Below are 17,683 nucleotides of genomic sequence, written 5' to 3' on the forward strand. Positions count from 1 at the left end.
GGTTGACATTATTATTGCTTATAGCAGCTTTAACACATCCCCCATTGCAACGAGGGATTCAAGAATTCAAGGCCTTGAGAGTGCATTCTTAATGGAAATCACTGCCTTAGTGCTGCTGAGCCCAAAATAGAAAGGTTACATTTGCAACTCAAAATCTTCCAGCCCCTAAGCTCTCTGTGTGACATTTCATATTTTATTAACGCCAAGGAATTCTAAAATTAACTCTCGAGAAGGCAAGGACACACGTTTCATGTTTGTTTATTGCGGTCTGTTCAAGTTTGATAACATACTGTACTGTAAAATAATGTGATAGATGGACATTCATGTGGGGATTTTGCGGTTAGCTTTAGTTTAGATCAGTAAACAGCGATTTAGCATCATGTGTCTTGCTAGTTGCTATTCACTATAATATTTCTGTGGCATACAAAACAGGCACCCAGTTATGCACGCACAGTTACGTCTTATTTGAAGAATTTACGTAATCACTAATGGGATAGTCTTAACTTAAGCTGTATGAAATACTTAATATAGTGGTTGCAACTGTATTAATTGATTGCCCGTGTCCCGTGGTGGGAGTTCTGCTCTGGTTTTGGTGAAATATTAAGTAGTTCCGTCATTTTGTGGCGGGGGGTCATGCATTAAAAGTATCGTAAATGAATCCACAAAACTAACGTCATTTGTATTGTTGACCTTTTTCTAAAATATTAGTGCAACTTTCGTAAAAAATGTTACCCCTCTATCACACGGAACTATGTTTTTTGTGTCCCATTCACTACGACCCAAATGACCAGAAATAGGTCAACAATACAAATATGCTAGTTTTGTGAATTAATTTACTTTAACTGCGTGGCCCCAGTGCAATGACGGGAACTACTTAATATTCACCAAAACCAGAGCAGAACTCCCACCACGGGACTCGGGCAATCAATGGATACAGTTGCAACCACTATATTAATGACAAGTATTTCATACAACTTAAGTTAAATCTGAACTACTCTTTAACATAATGGAATATATATATACTAGTGGGCTGTACTATATTACATTATACTATATCACCATGCAATGCTGCCATAATGTGTTTACTACAATAGTATACTATACTTCACTCTACTATAATATACTGTACTATACCACAGTGTACTGCAATAAGTTATACTTGACTGTACATGTATCAAAGTACATAATTATTGTACTAGAGCTGTGTGATAGTACCGTGCTGTATAGCTCCAATTCATTCCATGGCATCGCGCATGCATTGTAGCTGCTTTCCCAGGTGAAGGGTGAAGCTAAACTGGTTAGCTTTGATGCTGGTTCACTTTGCTGAGGAATGGTTTTGCCACAGCTGTCCTCTCTGACATGGCTCACTGTGCTAATAGCATGTTTCTGTTTTTGTTTGTTTTCTTTCTTTCTTTCGTGCACTCTCACCAACCTCCCTGCCTGCCTGCTGTGTCACTCGCTTCACCTTCTCCTCAACTCATCCTGCCACATCCTGTTTTTCACGTTCCTATGCTGCGTTACTCATGGGAATATATATATTTTTTTTTTGACTGGGCTGTGGTGGTTTTTATTTTCTTATATTTCTGTTTTTTTATTTTTTTTATTATTATACTGTACTCTGTCACCTGGACTGTGGCCGTTGCTTTCTCATTGGCCCCCACTACTGCACTGTGCATCCTATAAACGGTGTGCATGTACCCATATAATCTCAGCCCGTCAGGCGGTTTTTCATCCCGCCCCAGTCCCCAGACTTCTGTCAGTCCCCCAACTGCAGCCCCACCCACTCTGCCGAGGCCCGCCTCAACGGGGTGGGGCCCCGCATCGCCCCCCTAAACTCCTACCAGCCAAAGATGGGGTCTCCCCTCATGCACCCACGCACGCAGACCCTCCCGGCCAAGCCCAAAGTGTCAGAGAAGCCCCTCCAGACCACCCGCTCCAACCCGCTGCCCGGCTCGGCGGAAGGGCCCGCCGCCCCCAAGTCAGAGCCCTCCACTCCCTGCCAGCCCCCCGCGGCCCCCTCCTCCTGTGTCCCCCAAGGCAGCAGCCCGCGGGCGAGGCGCCACCCGCCCCTCACGGTGCCCCCCAAGTTGTCCATCCCCCTGTCGCCGGTGGGGCCCTGTCCCATGGGGTCCCCCCTCCGGCGGCGCACCGTCTACCCTGACCACAATGGCAAATGTGTATCCATCGCATCGCAGGTGACTCCCCACCCCTCCCCCCGGGGCAGCCCTCTCCCCACCCCCAAAGGCACCCCCGTGCACACGCCCAAGGACAGCCCGGCGGGCACGCCCAGCCCCACGCCGCCGCCCAGCCCCTCCATCGGCGGCGGCCTGCCCTGGAGGACGCGCCTCAACTCCATCAAGAACAGCTTCCTGGGCTCGCCCCGCTTCCACCGCAGGAAAATGCAAGGTACCGTTTATATAGCGCTGCATGGCGGCGAGAGGCAGCGGCTGTTTCACGGTTTGGTTACTGGGTCATATCGTATATATCTCTCTGTCGGATGGAAACCTTGTATCTCCGAATCCGTTACTTCTCAGGAAATGGAAAGAAAGGGTGTGTGTTCCAGTGGATCCAGTGTTAAGGGGCCTTTAAAACGTGTAAGAGATATAACGCGCCTACTGTATATAGTTAATTTTCAATGAGACCTGCGTTTTTTTGCGCGGAGAAGTCGCGGTTGCGACAACGCAAGCGTATTTACGCGAAAGCGGTCCCATGAATTTGTTTTGCGTGCGTTGCTCGTTACGTGCACACGCCCACGACTATACTCACCAGACCTGGATTCTGTTTAGCTTCTTTCTTTCTTTTTTTACGCTTGCGTTGTCGCGGCCCCTCTTGAGCAGACCCGGAGGAGACCCTGTCGTTGATCCAGGCGACAACGCCATGCGTTCCTTGCTTCCCGTTTTGAAAGGCCCTTGAAGTCAGTGATTATTTAGTCATAAGCTCTTTTTAATACCTTCCATTGGTTCAGTTATTATAAAAAATCCACAGACAGGCTTGACCACTTTCACTTTCAAAATGATCTAGATATACACAGACGGGCACTGTCCACTTGGTAAAATTATTCTGTAGTGAAAAATGAAAATAGCGGAAACACTCGACAAAGTAGTCAAAGTAAGGGTGCTCATTTATCCCATTTTGACCTGAGATCAGATTCTAAAAACATCTTCTACATCCTGACAGTTTTCTGAAAAAGCTATGTTTCTATGTCAGTCGTTCTTCTATTTTTTTCCAAAAATAGCAGACCTACAAGCTCGTAGAGCTTGTAGATCTTCTATTTTTCAATAGCTAAAGCATAACATGATGCTAACGCCATAAGGGGTTCGCGCCCCAAAATGGGTTATGAAGGGGAAAACAAAAGTTGAAATATGGACACACACAAGGTTTGTGCCCGACAGCTATAGGATAATGTTTTGTTTTGATGTTATCTGATTCCTGTACTGTATGATAAACTGTTGGCAGCAGAGGATGCCGCCAGCCAGGCACAAAACGGCCACTTTGCTCGTGGCCCTCGAGGAGTAAATAATCTCTGCTGCTAATAGCTCCATTTAGTCATGGCTCCCAGCCTTATCTGTCGACCCCCTCATAGCCTCCGGGTCATATCTTGTAGAAGATAGCGTCCCATTTACAGTGAGTGGAAAATGTTGTCCTTTTTCGGCTTTATTAAGACCAATTTTGACCTGAGGCCGATTCTACAAAATGGCTTCTAAATCAGTGGTTCTCACACTTTCAAGATTCTTTTCAAAAACAGCAGATGTACAAGATCACAGCTTGTGAACTTGTATATCTGCTTGTATATCTATGTATCGTCTTAGTTTCAGTCGACAGAAACGACACTGATCTGCCTGTCTCTGTTGGTTCCACAGTCCCCACCCAAGAAGACATGTCCAGCCTCACCCCAGACTCATCCCCAGAGTGAGTGCTACACACACACTTTCACTTTATTATGTTTTAATTATAGTGCAACATCGCCCCAAGGGGTCTCTGCGTGTCCACTTCACTATATACAACACAAACACAATAGCTTAACCCATTTAGGCCTGACGTCGAAATAAAAAAAAATTCGCTCTGAAAGAATATATATTCAAAGATAGCTTAAGGGAACACAGTAAATCTCAGTAAAAATGTGCCAGCACACTAGGGCATTCACTTCTAGTGATTTCTACTAGTTGCCTAGTTTAGTTGTTCACTTCTAGTGATTTTTACTAGTTGCCTAGTTTAGTTGTTTAACTAGGCCTATACCTATTATATATATATTTTTTTCTTTTCATCAACTAGTCAACTAGTACCAACAAGGTCGACTAGTGGATTTACTAGTCGACTAGTTGAATAGTCGACTAGTTGCTTAAAGCCCTATACAGCACACATGGTTACACAATATTAGTACTCCATCCTGGTCACATTCCTCAAGATGTCTCACGGATTGTTGTTCCTGATGCTAGAGAAATTATTTCATAGTTTGTCTCTATCACGACCACTTGTCCCACCTTGCCATCTGGGTATAATTATGACAATGACAAAAATCGAATGAATTAGGTGTGCATGGTATAGTAAGTGTTTCACTTTGCCTTGCTTATTGAGTTTATTTCATGTAGTGGAATTTAGAAGAATTAAACTGATTTCTAGCTACAGTCACTGACTGCTGACCATGAGCCCCAAAATGTATTTGGTTTGTAATTCTTTAGTTCTCCGAACCTTGACTCACTGCGTGCTCATTTCAAGCCTGTTTTAACAACTTAAAGGTATATTCAGTGATTTCACTCAAAAAACCTTAGGTTTCGTTTTTGGCTGTGGGACCCAGCCTTTCGTCCAATCAGGATAGAGAGTCAAAAACGAAACCTAAGGTTTTTTGACCCCCAGGGGTTAACTGGGGACAGGGAGGAACTCCTTATATGGCCAGCACACTCTATAGTAGGGAGGATTATCACAACAAAACAAAAAAATAAGTGATATTTGAATTAAGTGAAATCACTGAATATACCTTTAAATATAATATTCCGATCTTAATTGGCAAAATTCCTTAGCAATATGATGTCAGTCAGAATTCATGTTTAGTAATAGACATATTTAAGGATTCCTGCTGTGACTCCTGGGCAGTGAAGAAGTGCTCAGATTGTTTACTAAAGTGAATGCGCTGTAGCTCTCCTCTTGTTACAAGTAAAACTTCTGTATTCAGACATTTACTTGAATACAGTACCATGTAAATGCACCCATGAATGAATAATACATTGATATGATATGTTCATTTTAATGTCGCAGCTGGTAAAGGATTTTAATTACTTTATATGCATCCCGGGGACTCATTACATTGAAAACCTATATTTACATCACTGATATCACGTCTCTCTTCCCTGCAGGCTGGCCAAGAAGTCCTGGTTCGGCAACTTCATCAACCTGGAGAAGGAGGAGCAGATCTTCATCGTGATCAGAGACAAGCCACTCAGCTCTATAAAGGCAGACATCGTCCACGCCTTTCTCTCTGTAAGACCTCCAGCCAAACCCTCTCATCAATCACCAGTGTGTTCATAGAGCTATCCTCTTGGCGTGTCATCATTGCATTGCACATCTGTGTTGTGTTACAATTATCACCATTGTTTTGACCATTGTGAGCTTCAGATTTATTGGTCAGGAGGTGCACGCACATCCCAAGCTAATTCAACGGGTGCTCCAACAGAAAGAACAAACTGCAAAAGAAAGAAGAAGTCATGCACACCGTTTTTTGTAAGCTCCCCAAAAACTTGAATTATCACCTGAGGTGATGTTGGCTTCAAACACAAGACATAATAAATGGTAAATGGTGCATTTATATAGCGCCTTTATCCAAGGCGCTTTACAGAGATTGTGCATTACATTCACCCATTCACACACACATTCATACACCGATGGCAGCGGAAACCATGCAAGGCACCAACTAGCACAGGGGTCCTCAACTAGAAATGATGAAGGTCCACAAATATTTTTTTGAATAAGACCGAGGTCCGGTCCCATGCGTCCATCGGAGAGCGGGGCTCTATGCCCGTTTAGTATGGTCAAGCCAAGCTTATACAAATCAGATCCCCTTCCAACCAACCAATAATGGGGTGCAGAGTGCAGGCCCGGAGTGGAACTCCAAATCAGGCCGGGAGTTATACGCCCTGGCAGGCCACACTGTGCGCGCGTAGCGCACGCCAGAATTTTGGGGGCCCTTGGGGGACATTTTGGGGGCCTTTGCAGCAATTTCACATGAGAAATGTATACCATCTGATGTTATTTATATTATGGTGGTCCGCAAAGAGGTGGTCCGCGGTCTGCCAGTTGAGTACCCCTGAACTATTAGGGGTTCAGTGTCTTGCTCAAGGACACTTCGACAGTAACTCTGGGGGAGCCCGGGTTCGAACTGGCAACCTTGCGGTTACCATCCAGGCACTCTACCCCTGAGCCACCGCCGCCCCGATAATACTATCATATTATCGATATACCATCACCTGAGGTGATGTTGGCATCAAACACAAGACGTACTTGTAGATCTGCTATTTTTCAATAGCTAAAGTATGACATAATGCTTAGTTAAAACACCAAAAGGGGTTCTCGTCCAGAATGGGTTAAGTAAAAGTACTTAGTTACTTTCCACCACTACCACTGTCCTCAACCTTCTCTCTCCCTCTCCACTCCCATCAGATTCCCAGTCTGAGCCACAGTGTGATCTCTCAGACCAGTTTCCGGGCGGAATACAAGTCCACAGCGGGCCCCACCGTCTTCCAGAAGCCTGTTAAGTTCCAGGTGGACATCACCTACACGGAGAGCAACAGCGCCACCAAGGAGAACGGCATCTACTCTGTCACCTTCACGCTGCTGTCAGGTAGCGCACGCATGCACGCACGAAAAAAGCAAGGGCTCGCAACTCACTTTGTAATGCTCCAGGTATTTTTATTCACACTCACAGCAGGCGTGAGAGTGTGGACAAAAGAGCCATCGGGCCCATCTGGTGTTGTGGGGTGGAAACGATTACAAGTGATTAGAAACATGATTAGCAAACAAAAACATGATTGGCAAACATTTCTTCACGTGATCAAAGTTAGTGCACAAATATACATGAGTATCTTTTATGTCAATATGATTGACAGTGTATAAAAGTGGAAAAATAGAAAAGTTTTAAAAACACAGTAGACAAAGCTGAGTATATCAGTATGTCAACACCCATTGGCTCGAAGGCCAAATCAATATGGTCCCCCTAATTTTTGGGACATTAATATAGTATCCACAATCTAACAGTCTTTTTTTCTCTTTGAGAAACCACAGAACTAAAACACAGGTAAAAGTACACATTAGCTACATTATTGTAGCTTTAATGTGGCTGAATCTAAAGAAATGGCCTAATATCAAACGCTTCATTGAGTCCTACCGGTGCCATATGGTTCTAAGATAATGAATCCACCACAGCTCTCTCTTTAATAACAGCTTATCTATGTATATCTCCCCCTCGTCTTGGGAAATCTCATCCCATACATAACAGACAAATATAGCTCACATTAATCAGTTGCTATTTTGATGGGTTTTATGTGTGTGACTGTGGACTACTGTGGAGTTACCAAGTTGGCCTACTGGGCTGGCAATGGGCACCAGAAACAATATGGCACTAGTGACCAGTCCAGAATATAACCTGTGGCTTCCAGAACTTCCAGAATTTGTTTTCCCCAGGAAGAGCTTGGTGCTCAAAATGTCAACTTTGGTGGTAATGTAATAAATATCCACAGGAGCGTGATCAGGTGTGCATATTCTTGTGTGATCAAAGTGCTTGTCTTTAAAACACAATCAGCGCCGGGATTTCTTTCAAAATAGAAGCTTGGGGTTGCCGGGCAGATATGGCAGGAAAAGAAACCTGAATATTTTTTTGATATCAACGAAAAAGCGCTAGGACGTGTACACACCAACACACGTCGTCGCAATCAGTCGGTTGGATTAGCTATGACGTTTCCACACGTCGTATAAAGGTCTGAATGTGTTAACACTGCCGGGTCTTCCGTCTCTCCTCGTCTTGTCTCTCCTTAAAGGTCCGAGTCGGCGCTTTAAGCGCGTGGTGGAGACCATCCAAGCCCAGCTCCTCAGCTCCATCGACCAGCCAGGGGCTCAGCCACAAATATCTGGTGAGTAAGATTCTTCCTTGGCAGCCGGTCACCCCACCACACCCCTCTCTCTCTCTCTCTCTCTCTCTCTCTCAGCATCCTGGCACAGAATCCTCGCAGCACACGGCCCCACTCGGCTCTGATCGGCTCGGCTCGGCTCACCACACGCTTAAAGCCCCACAGCATCTCCACGTGCATGCCCTGCCATGTCACGCACACGCCTAAACACATGCACATGGTGCACACTGCACAGGCACATGTACGGATGTATACACAGCGCTCACATGCTTGCCAAACGCATTCATTCACTCAGAGTACGAGTGAAGATTGACATGTTATTATGTAACTGTTATTAATACAGGTAATGAATCTCACCCAGGGACAGAGACACAAAGGCCCCCTTTCCCACCGGTTGGTTCCCAATGGGAACCGGTTCAGTTATTTTCCACCGGTTGGTTTCCAATGGGAACCGGTTCAGTTCTTTTCCACCGGTTGGTTCCCAATGGGAACCGGTTCAGTTCTTTCCCACCGGTTGGTTCCCAATGGGAACCAGTTCAGTTATTTTCCACCGGTTGTTTCCCAATGGGAACCGGTTCAGTTATTTTTCACCGGTTGGTTCCCGATGGGAACCGGTTCAGTTCTTTTTCACCGGTTGGTTCCCGATGGGAACCGGTTCAGTTATTTTTCACCGGTTGGTTCCCGATGGGAACCGGTTCAGTTCTTTTTCACCGGTTGGTTCCCGATGGGAACCGGTTCAGTTATTTTTCACCGGTTGGTTCCCAATGGGAACTGGTTCAGTTATTTTTGGTTCTTAGTCCATGAGCCAGAGCTCCAACATTGGAACGTTAATTATGAATTGAGTGGGCAAAACCATACCTACTGTATATTAGATTGTTATCACCATGAAACTTCCCCAATTGAGTACTTACACGAAGACAATGATTTATTGTATTACTAATTTTACATTTTTCAATATGCAAATGAGGCATTATGTAGGTAGAAAGGGGAGTTGCACCACTCGGTTCACACAGGTGTGATTTTTACCACCAATTTTGGAGCTCTGGCTCATGGACTAAGAATTAACCAAAAAGAACTGAACCGGTTCCCATTGGGAACCAACCGGTGGGAAAGGTGGTCAAAGTGGAACGGTCACAGATTTCACACATACTGTTCAAAGGTTTACTTGCTTAGGTACTGTTAAATAATATTGAACGAGGGGGGAAAGGTTTGAAGGTTTTTTTGAAATATGGTGTCTATACTATATACTGTAGTTACTATTATTAGTAGACTATATTGTATCTATTTTGCGTGTACTATATTATAGCACATGCAAAATAGAAGTCTTTGTGAAGGATAGGCAGCCAGCTCAATCCGTGTCAATGATGAACTCGACTCCGCTAGCTTCTCTCCACAGAAAATACCCCACGCCCGGCGCCCTCCCACCCCCTCCCCAGTCCCCACCCACCCTGCAACGCTTTGAAGTCCCGTCAGATTTAACTGCACATTTTTGGGCTGCCTATGGATAGATGGACGATAAGAAAATATGGAAGTAAAAAAAGACAGACCGTTGTGTTTTCTTGTCCATGTTAGTTTTGTCCTCATAGTGTGAAAAGAGTTCCTGTACTGTATATGTGGGTTATTTACTTGATAATGGTCCCCTCTGGTGGTGGAACAGGGTAGTACACAACAAGCAGCTCCGTGCGATATATATTAGGTGAATCAAGTTGGTAGCAAATGTATTGGTACTGGTTGTATTCTAGCTGTGTCAGCCGTGAAGGACTCTAGCTGTATTTGATATCAGCACAATGACATGTAGCAGTCTGACTATAGCCACTGCCACAGATGGGAACTGTTATCAGGCACTGTTTATGCACCCACCCCCTCACCATGTCAACAATAACCCACATCTCAGCCACACTACCTCTGTCTGTCTGTCTGTCTGTCTGTCTGTCTGTCTGTCTGTCTGTCTGTCTGTCTGTCTGTCTGTCTGTCTGTCTGTCTGTGTGTGTGTGTGTGTATCTGTGTGTCTGCCTGCCTGCCTGTCTTGTCTGTCTGTCTTGCTATATCTACCATCTGCTTACCTCTTGGTCTGTATCTCGATCTGGAAGTTCAATGTATCTACCTCCCTCTGCCTGTCGCTACATCTATTCACCTATCTCTCTGGTGACTACTTTAAATATCCTTCTATTATTTCTCTCTCTCTCTCTCTCTCTCTCTCTCTCTCTCTCTCTCTCTCTCTCTCTCTCTCTCTCTCTCTCTCCTCTCTCTCTCTCTCTCCCCCCTCCACCCTCCAAGCTCATAGCACCCTGCTTCCTGTCCTCCCCAGCACCAGACTGTACCACCCCCCCAGATGGAGTGAATCAGTATAGCATGCCCAGTGGAATGCAAACCCAGAGCCATGTATATGGCACATATATACTGTTAGGCAGAATACACCCCCTTCACCAGAGCAATTCTCTTAATTAGATGTTTTCCAATAAGTTTATTGTTTTAAATAAAATGTCCCCTAAAAGTAAAAAATCTAACTTGCATGGTTTTCCACCAGGCGAGCTGAAGCAGATGCATATACAGTAGAAACCTTTGCGAGAACAATATGAGATTTGACCAGTGGTGGAAAGTAACTAAGTGCTTTTACTTAAGTACAATTTTGAGGTATTTGTACTTTACTTGAGTATTTCCAATTTCCAATACTTTTACTTCTACTCCACTATACATCTCGGAGCCAAAATGTGTACTTTTACTCCACTACAAATATTTGAAAACTTTAGTTACTTTATTTTGGCGATTTAAATTTTGATTAGAAAACGTACACTAACCACTTCAACCCTATACATTTCGGCCATTTGAAAATAGCAGATCTACAAGCTCTCAATGCATCGCAACACGACGCATTGAGAGCTTGTAGATCGGCTATTTTCAATAGATTCTCTACACATTTTGAACCTGTGAAATGGGTTCTGCAATATGAGTAGGCTACTGTTAATTGTAGTACTTTAAGTACATTTTGATGCCGATACTTTTGTACTTTTACTCAAGTACATTTTCAATTCCGTACTTTTACTTGTAACGAAGTAGTTCTAAATTGCAGTATTGGTGCTTTTACTTAAGTAAAACAATCGAGTACTTTTTCCACCACTGCCTAAAAGTAAAAATCCAAACTTGCCTGGTTTTCCACCATGGCGAGCTGAAGCAGATGCAAATACAGTAGAAACCTTTGCGAGAACAATATGAGATTTAACTGATTATGTAATGTTCACTTCACCTTGACCTCGAACGTTACTTTGGCCTTTGTTCCAAAAGTGAATCGTCTCTTTAGCGCACACCCTACTAGATCATTCCTACTAAATTCCATGAAAACTTTGCCCATCCGTTCTCAAGATTTTGACTTTGACATTCACTGTGACCTTGAACTTTGATCCTTTTAAAACCCATTTTGGGGCGGGAACCCCTTTTGGTGTTAGCAATTATGTCAATCGAAGAACCACTGACACAGAAACATAGCTTTTTCAGAAAACTGTCAGGATGTAGAAGACATTTATAGAATCTGATCTCAGGTCAGAATGGGGTAACAGAAGGACCGATTACAATGCCCTGAGCAAGACGAGAGCAGATAAATCACTGACTGTCCAGAACATCTCATGACTTTTTAATCAACAATATTCCACGTTTTTTTTTCGTTTTTTTTTTTCAGGTCATGATGCCAAATGTTCCTTTTTCATTCAGTTATTTCTAGTGATAAAGAGGAACTAAAGCAGGTGCAAAACGTGACACTGATAACACGGTGCTCACACGGATCAAAAACAGGATCAAGACATAGATAGAAAGAGAGGATCCACTCAACGTTAAAAATGAGGAAAAACCTTTCCTTTCCTCTTGGTGTTTTTAGCATTGTGTTATACTTTAGCTATTGAAAAATAGCAGATTTACAAGCTCATAGCGCATCACGAAAAATCGTGAAAATGTGGCGCAAATCTTTGAATATATATTCTTTCAGAGTGAGCGTTTTTAACTCAAATCCTTGCTTCTGGGGGGGGGGGGGGCAGCCAATTACATATATTTTTGGGGGTCCTTGACATGAAAATGTTTGAGAACCACTGACATAGAAACATAGGTTTCTTTTTTAGAAAATCAGGATTTAGAAGATTTTTTTTTTATTTCGACGTCGGGCCTAAATGGGTTAAAAAGGCAACAAGGTTCTTGCCCTGACGAAGACCTCGTTGGTCGAAACATGTTGGCAGCTGTCTTTTCAATAAAGGCTTTCCTCGTTTGAGTGCCCGGGATCCTCTCTTTCTATCTCAGTTATTTCTAGTGTTGACAAATCCAAGGTCTTTGGTGCGGGAACATTACATAACTATCAGAGAGCAGGATTATTATTATTATTATTGCTGCATCAAATGGTGTATCACCATTCATTCACCGATAAAAGTTATCAACTAGCCTCAAGCCCAAACTATATGTGCTTATTGATGGTCCTGGGGTGTATTCCACGCTGCACACACGCTTTTAAACAGACTTCTGCATACTGTATGGACATACTAACCACGAAAGCATGTTATAATATTCACAGTGATATTGCCGACAGCGATGAAGCAAACGGATACAGTTTCTGTCTTTCTTTGCGCCCCCCGAGAAAAGCTGCATCCCCTTAAAGCAAAGACATTATTGCATTGCATGCAATAATGACAGACACTGTATGCACTGTATCCCCTTACAGAGACTCAAAACACTACACATGTCTCCAAAGTTGTGGACTGTGTGTGTGTGTGTGTGTGTGTGTGTGTGTGTGTGTGTGTGTGTGTGTGTGTGTGTGTGTGTGTGTGTGTGTGTGTGCCCAGAGTGTTCATACAGTTGACCTCTGGCATCGGCAGGCGTTCAAATGAACACAATTGCCAGTTTGCGGCTGGAAAGCTGGCGAAGGATAATGCCACACGTCACACTGCACTATAGCGGCTCCCGGTGGTTGGTCAGGGCGCCTCTTCAGTAGGGAGGATAATCTGGGGAAGATATTATAGACATGATGACCCGTGATTTTACGATGGTGTTGAGCGCCACTAAAGATTATGTGTTAAGACGGGCCAACGCGGTCCCGTCGCTATAGTCGCGTTAAAATTAATCATACCTCCCGTTGTCGTCGATCGCCTCGGGAGTGTTGTGGCTACATCTAGCTATTTCAGCTACATCCGAGATATAGCGCCTGGTGCGTGGCTAAATGTGCTCCGTTGCTGCAAATCGCTGGGCGCTTTGATTTAATCGTCCTAAATACCGGGGTGATAACAGTTCGACACCCTACCACCTCAAACCCTAACCTAACTCTAACCGCACGTGGAAAAGCCATGGTAGATGTCGGACTGGCATGTGACCCCCCCCCCCCCCCCCCCCGCTCACGACTCACGGCCTGAAAAAGGTTGAGAACCATAATATGCAACTATAGGCCTCAGTGCGTCTTCCCTGGTGTTATCATGACCCCTCTATTATACGTGTGTGCTCCCAGATGGTTCCCAGCGCTCAGCCTCCACACCTTCCAAGCGTGGTAAGACCCAGAAAGCCTGGGAATCCCCTCCCGCTTACACCCCTTCTGACTCCGTAACACAGTCTTCCTCACTGGAAACTACACCCCTTCTGACTCCGTAACACAGTCTTCCTCACTGGAAACTACACCCCTTCTGACTCCGTAACACAGTCTTCCTCACTGGAAACTACACCCCTTCTGACTCCGTAACACAGTCTGCCTCACTGGAAACTACACCCCTTCTGACTCCGTAACACAGTCTGCCTCACTGGAAACTACACCCCTTCTGACTCCGTAACACAGTCTGCCTCACTGGAAACTACACCCCTTCTGACTCCGTAACACAGTCTTCCTCACTGGAAACTACACCCCTTCTGACTCCGTAACACAGTCTGCCTCACTGGAAACTACACTCCCTTCACCACACTGTCACTGGCACAACCTGGTGTGTGTGTGTGTGTGTGTGTGTGTGTGTGTGTTAGGGTGACGATACGAATATATCGTCAATCACGAATTTACGAGTCCAATTGCCAAATATTTTTATTAGGCGATTTTTCGGGACGATTTTTTCTTTTGCAAAATATTAGCCCAATTAACCTGTAAAGTGTGAGCAACATGTAAATCAATTTGGGCCAGCAAAGTAGTAACAGCGGCCGGGTGGAAATCCCTCCTCCCGTTATAATGGTATGGTGCCAGAGTCCCTCCTCCCGTTATAATGGTATGGTGCCAGAGTCCTCCCGTTATAATGGTATGGTGCCAGAGTCCTCCCGTTATAATGGTATGGTGCCAGAGTCCCGTTATAATGGTATGGTGCCAGAGTCCCTCCTCCCGTTATAATGGTATGGTGCCAGAGTCCCGTTATAATGGTATGGTGCCAGAGTCCCGTTATAATGGTATGGTGCCAGAGTCCCGTTATAATGGTATGGTGCCAGTGTCCCGTTATAATGGTATGGTGCCAGAGTCCCCAGCATCGGGGAACGGCAGCCAGAGTAAAGGCTGGGACAGAGCCGAGGGAGGCTACTGTACTGTAGCCTACATGTTGTTTAATAGACCCATGCAGTTTAATAATATACAGTCACAACAGAATGCACACTGCTGTCTCGTGTCTCATCACAATCCCAATGCGCCACCCGTGAAGTCGGGGAAAAAAAAAAAAAAACAGGCTGCTAGTGTTAGTGTAGGCTCGGGGATCGTTAGCTTAGCGCTTAGCGTTAGCTAAGCGTGTAGCTACTGATTCAACCCACTGATTGAACTTCATCTCCGCCTGTTATCCAAGTTCTTTTTACGTGAACGAACCCCGACACCAGCGCTGCAAAAATACAGATCTACAAGCTCTCAACGTGTAGCGAACAGCGCTGCAAAAACAGGCAGGACGCCATGCCTTGAGAGCCTGTGGATCAGCAGCAGCCCGGCCGCAGCACCATGTGGGCTCCTCTCCGACGGTGCGGGGAGGCAAGGTGAGCAAGTTACCCTGGCTGCGCTGCAAAAACAGACGGATCTGCAAGCTCTCAATGCGTAGCGAACAGAGCTGCAAAAACAGGCAGGACGCGGTGCCTTGAGAGCTTGTAGATCCTTTTTTGCGACCTGCAGTGAGCTGTTCTCACTTTACTTTTATGACACGAATATCGTCCATCGGTGCATTGGACAGACAAAAAATTGGCATATCGCCCAACCTTAGTGTGTGTGTGCGTGTGCGTGTGCGCGTGTATATGTCGGTGTGCACAAATGTGAGGCTCCTAAAACGAACAGCTCATATCTTTGCATGAGAATGTTCTTTATTCAGTCTAGCCCTCCCCCCCACACCTGCAGCTCTTCCATATTTGAAATGTAAGGAGAAACATAAATGCAAATCAAATTTATATACCAGAAATCTTTTGAATCACACAACGACGGTATGTCACTGCCAAAAGCATGATGGGTAAGTTATGGGACTCTTAATAAGCAACACTGATGTTTGGACATTTACAACTAAAATCAAATGCATTTTGAATCAATGAAGTGTAACCTTTGGGATGTGTTGTATGGTTGCATGTTTGTCTTCACCGGTGGTTGTTTTTTACCACACATGGCCAGAGAACCAAAAGTCTTTGTATCGAATGGATTGTTTGTGCAGAGAAGATGGGGAGTTCCCGGGAGCCTTGGAAAAGCATTCCCAAAGTAATTAGCTGTAATGCCTTTTAGGAATATACACACATGCATGCATGCTGATTTGGTAAAGCACTGCAACATCGAAGACACAAAACAAAACGAGTCATAATCTGATATTTATACATCACCATTCCTGACCATTAAGCTGTCATTCCCTTTTTAACAGCTTACACAACTCAATATTTTAGTTTCCATGTCAATGTTAACCTGCTGGGAATTGATCCAGCTATAGCATTTCCAGGGCTCCCATCATGAACTCCCCAGTGGTACCATGGGACAGTTGACTCTGAGACTGAAAAACCAACACTGACCTCTTAATTGTTTTTTATCTAATCTTACTATTATCTAGATTATTTTTTGCTTACTTGTTGGCCCTCTGACCATAACCACTAACGCGCTTTGGCCGTGCTTCCAGCCACTGCTACGCCGTATCCGTCCATGGTGTTGATTTAACTCTGAATGTATAAAACTATACCTGTTTTCTTCTGAATTAAATGAACAGTGTGGACTGTCTGGAGCGTTGTATAGATATACTGACACAACAACCAGTGTTGTTTTCGTCGACTAATACTATGACGAAGAATTGTTCGTCGACTACCTTTTTTCACTGACGGAAACAAAATGGAAACTAAATGAAAACTAAGCTATACACTGACACGAAACAAGACAGGAACGCCCAAAAACTTCACATCCGGTTTTTTAACCTGGGCAGAATTTTCTATGGCTGCCAATGCAACTTTTTCCAATCCTTAATCACATACGGACAAACATCTATGCCGATAATATCTAACTTGCGGAGGTAACGTGGACAAGGCGTCCACGGGCAACAGATCTTTCAACGTATGGCATTGCAAATACGTTTGATAATCGCTACTCTGCGCAATATTGTTTTGGAAATGCCGCAAATTGCATTGCAGTGAACGAGAGCAAATCACAATTTACCCTGGGGGTGGTGACTCCGCCCTGAATACGCGTTTTCGTGTCAGTGTATGATGACTAAAAACTAAGACGTAAATATATTGACAATTTTGTTAACAAATAAAAACTAGACTACAATGTTATGAAGGGACTAGTGGACAAGAGATCCAGTATAAGTCATTTTACACTTGGTTGCAGGACGGCATCAAGGCCCACCAAAAAAAATCAACTGTAGATTTAGTCGACTAAAATCTTACGATATTTAGTCGACTAAAACTAGACTAACGCTAAAGCATTCCGGGTGACTAAAATGTGACTGAAACTAAATATACTATTCAAGAGACTAATGACTAAAAAAAACTAAATTTTAATTGTGCTGCCAAAAACACCACTGACGTCGACCAAGCTGGTTTTACAGTCTCTCTCTCTCCCCCTCTCTTGGTCCCTCGTTTCTTCTCAACGCCACCATATCACCTCCTCTCCTCCCGTTTAACCCCATTGCTCATGTTGTCGTTTGTTCTCTCTCTCTCTCTCTCTCTCTCTCTGTCTCTCTTCTCTTTTTGTTTCCTTTTCTTCCCGTCTGTTGTAGGCAGCCCGTTGAGTAACTTCTTTGACGTAATTAAACAGCTTTTTTCAGACGAGAAGAACGCCCAGCAGGCGACGCCACCGCCCCCCCACCCCTCGCGTGCAGGCGCCCCCCTCGCCACGCCTAGCCCCACCCCCACCACCACCACCACCAAGCATGCCCCCATGAGCAGCAGACCCAGCCAGCCCGCCCCGCCCACTGACTCTAAGTGCCCCTCCCCCGCCGCCGCCACCGGCAAAGACAAAACCGCGACGCCTGCCGCCGGCAGCAGGACGCAGGAACAGCCGTAACGGGGAGAGAGAGAGAGCTAGCCTTTTGCATGACTAGTCAGGTCCCAAAATAAGCCCCCCTCACCTCACCAAGAAGATACAATGTCAAAGGACAGCCGTTAGCCTGTTTGCCCTTTAGTTACCGTAGGAGTGTCGT

The 17,683-nt window shown here is 44.7% G+C and overlaps 1 protein-coding gene across 1 annotated transcript in view; it reads left to right on the forward strand.

Annotated features, from left to right (window-relative positions):
* The window catches only part of brsk2b (BR serine/threonine kinase 2b), a gene marked incomplete at its 3' end in the record, with an annotated part of 137,228 nt that extends 119,681 nt beyond the window's left edge, over positions 1-17,547 (forward strand). Inside the window, exons 15-21 of the mRNA XM_083759332.1 lie at positions 1,713-2,406; positions 3,861-3,909; positions 5,352-5,475; positions 6,652-6,832; positions 8,025-8,117; positions 13,588-13,626; positions 17,261-17,547. Coding sequence (XP_083615458.1) covers positions 1,713-2,406; positions 3,861-3,909; positions 5,352-5,475; positions 6,652-6,832; positions 8,025-8,117; positions 13,588-13,626; positions 17,261-17,547 — 1,467 coding nt within the window. The remainder of the gene's footprint in view (positions 1-1,712; positions 2,407-3,860; positions 3,910-5,351; positions 5,476-6,651; positions 6,833-8,024; positions 8,118-13,587; positions 13,627-17,260) is intronic.
* Between the last annotated feature and the right edge of the window lie 136 nt (positions 17,548-17,683).

This window comes from Protomyctophum parallelum, assembly GCF_964188405.1.
Source record: "Protomyctophum parallelum genome assembly, chromosome: 2".
NCBI lineage: Eukaryota > Metazoa > Chordata > Actinopteri > Myctophiformes > Myctophidae > Protomyctophum > Protomyctophum parallelum.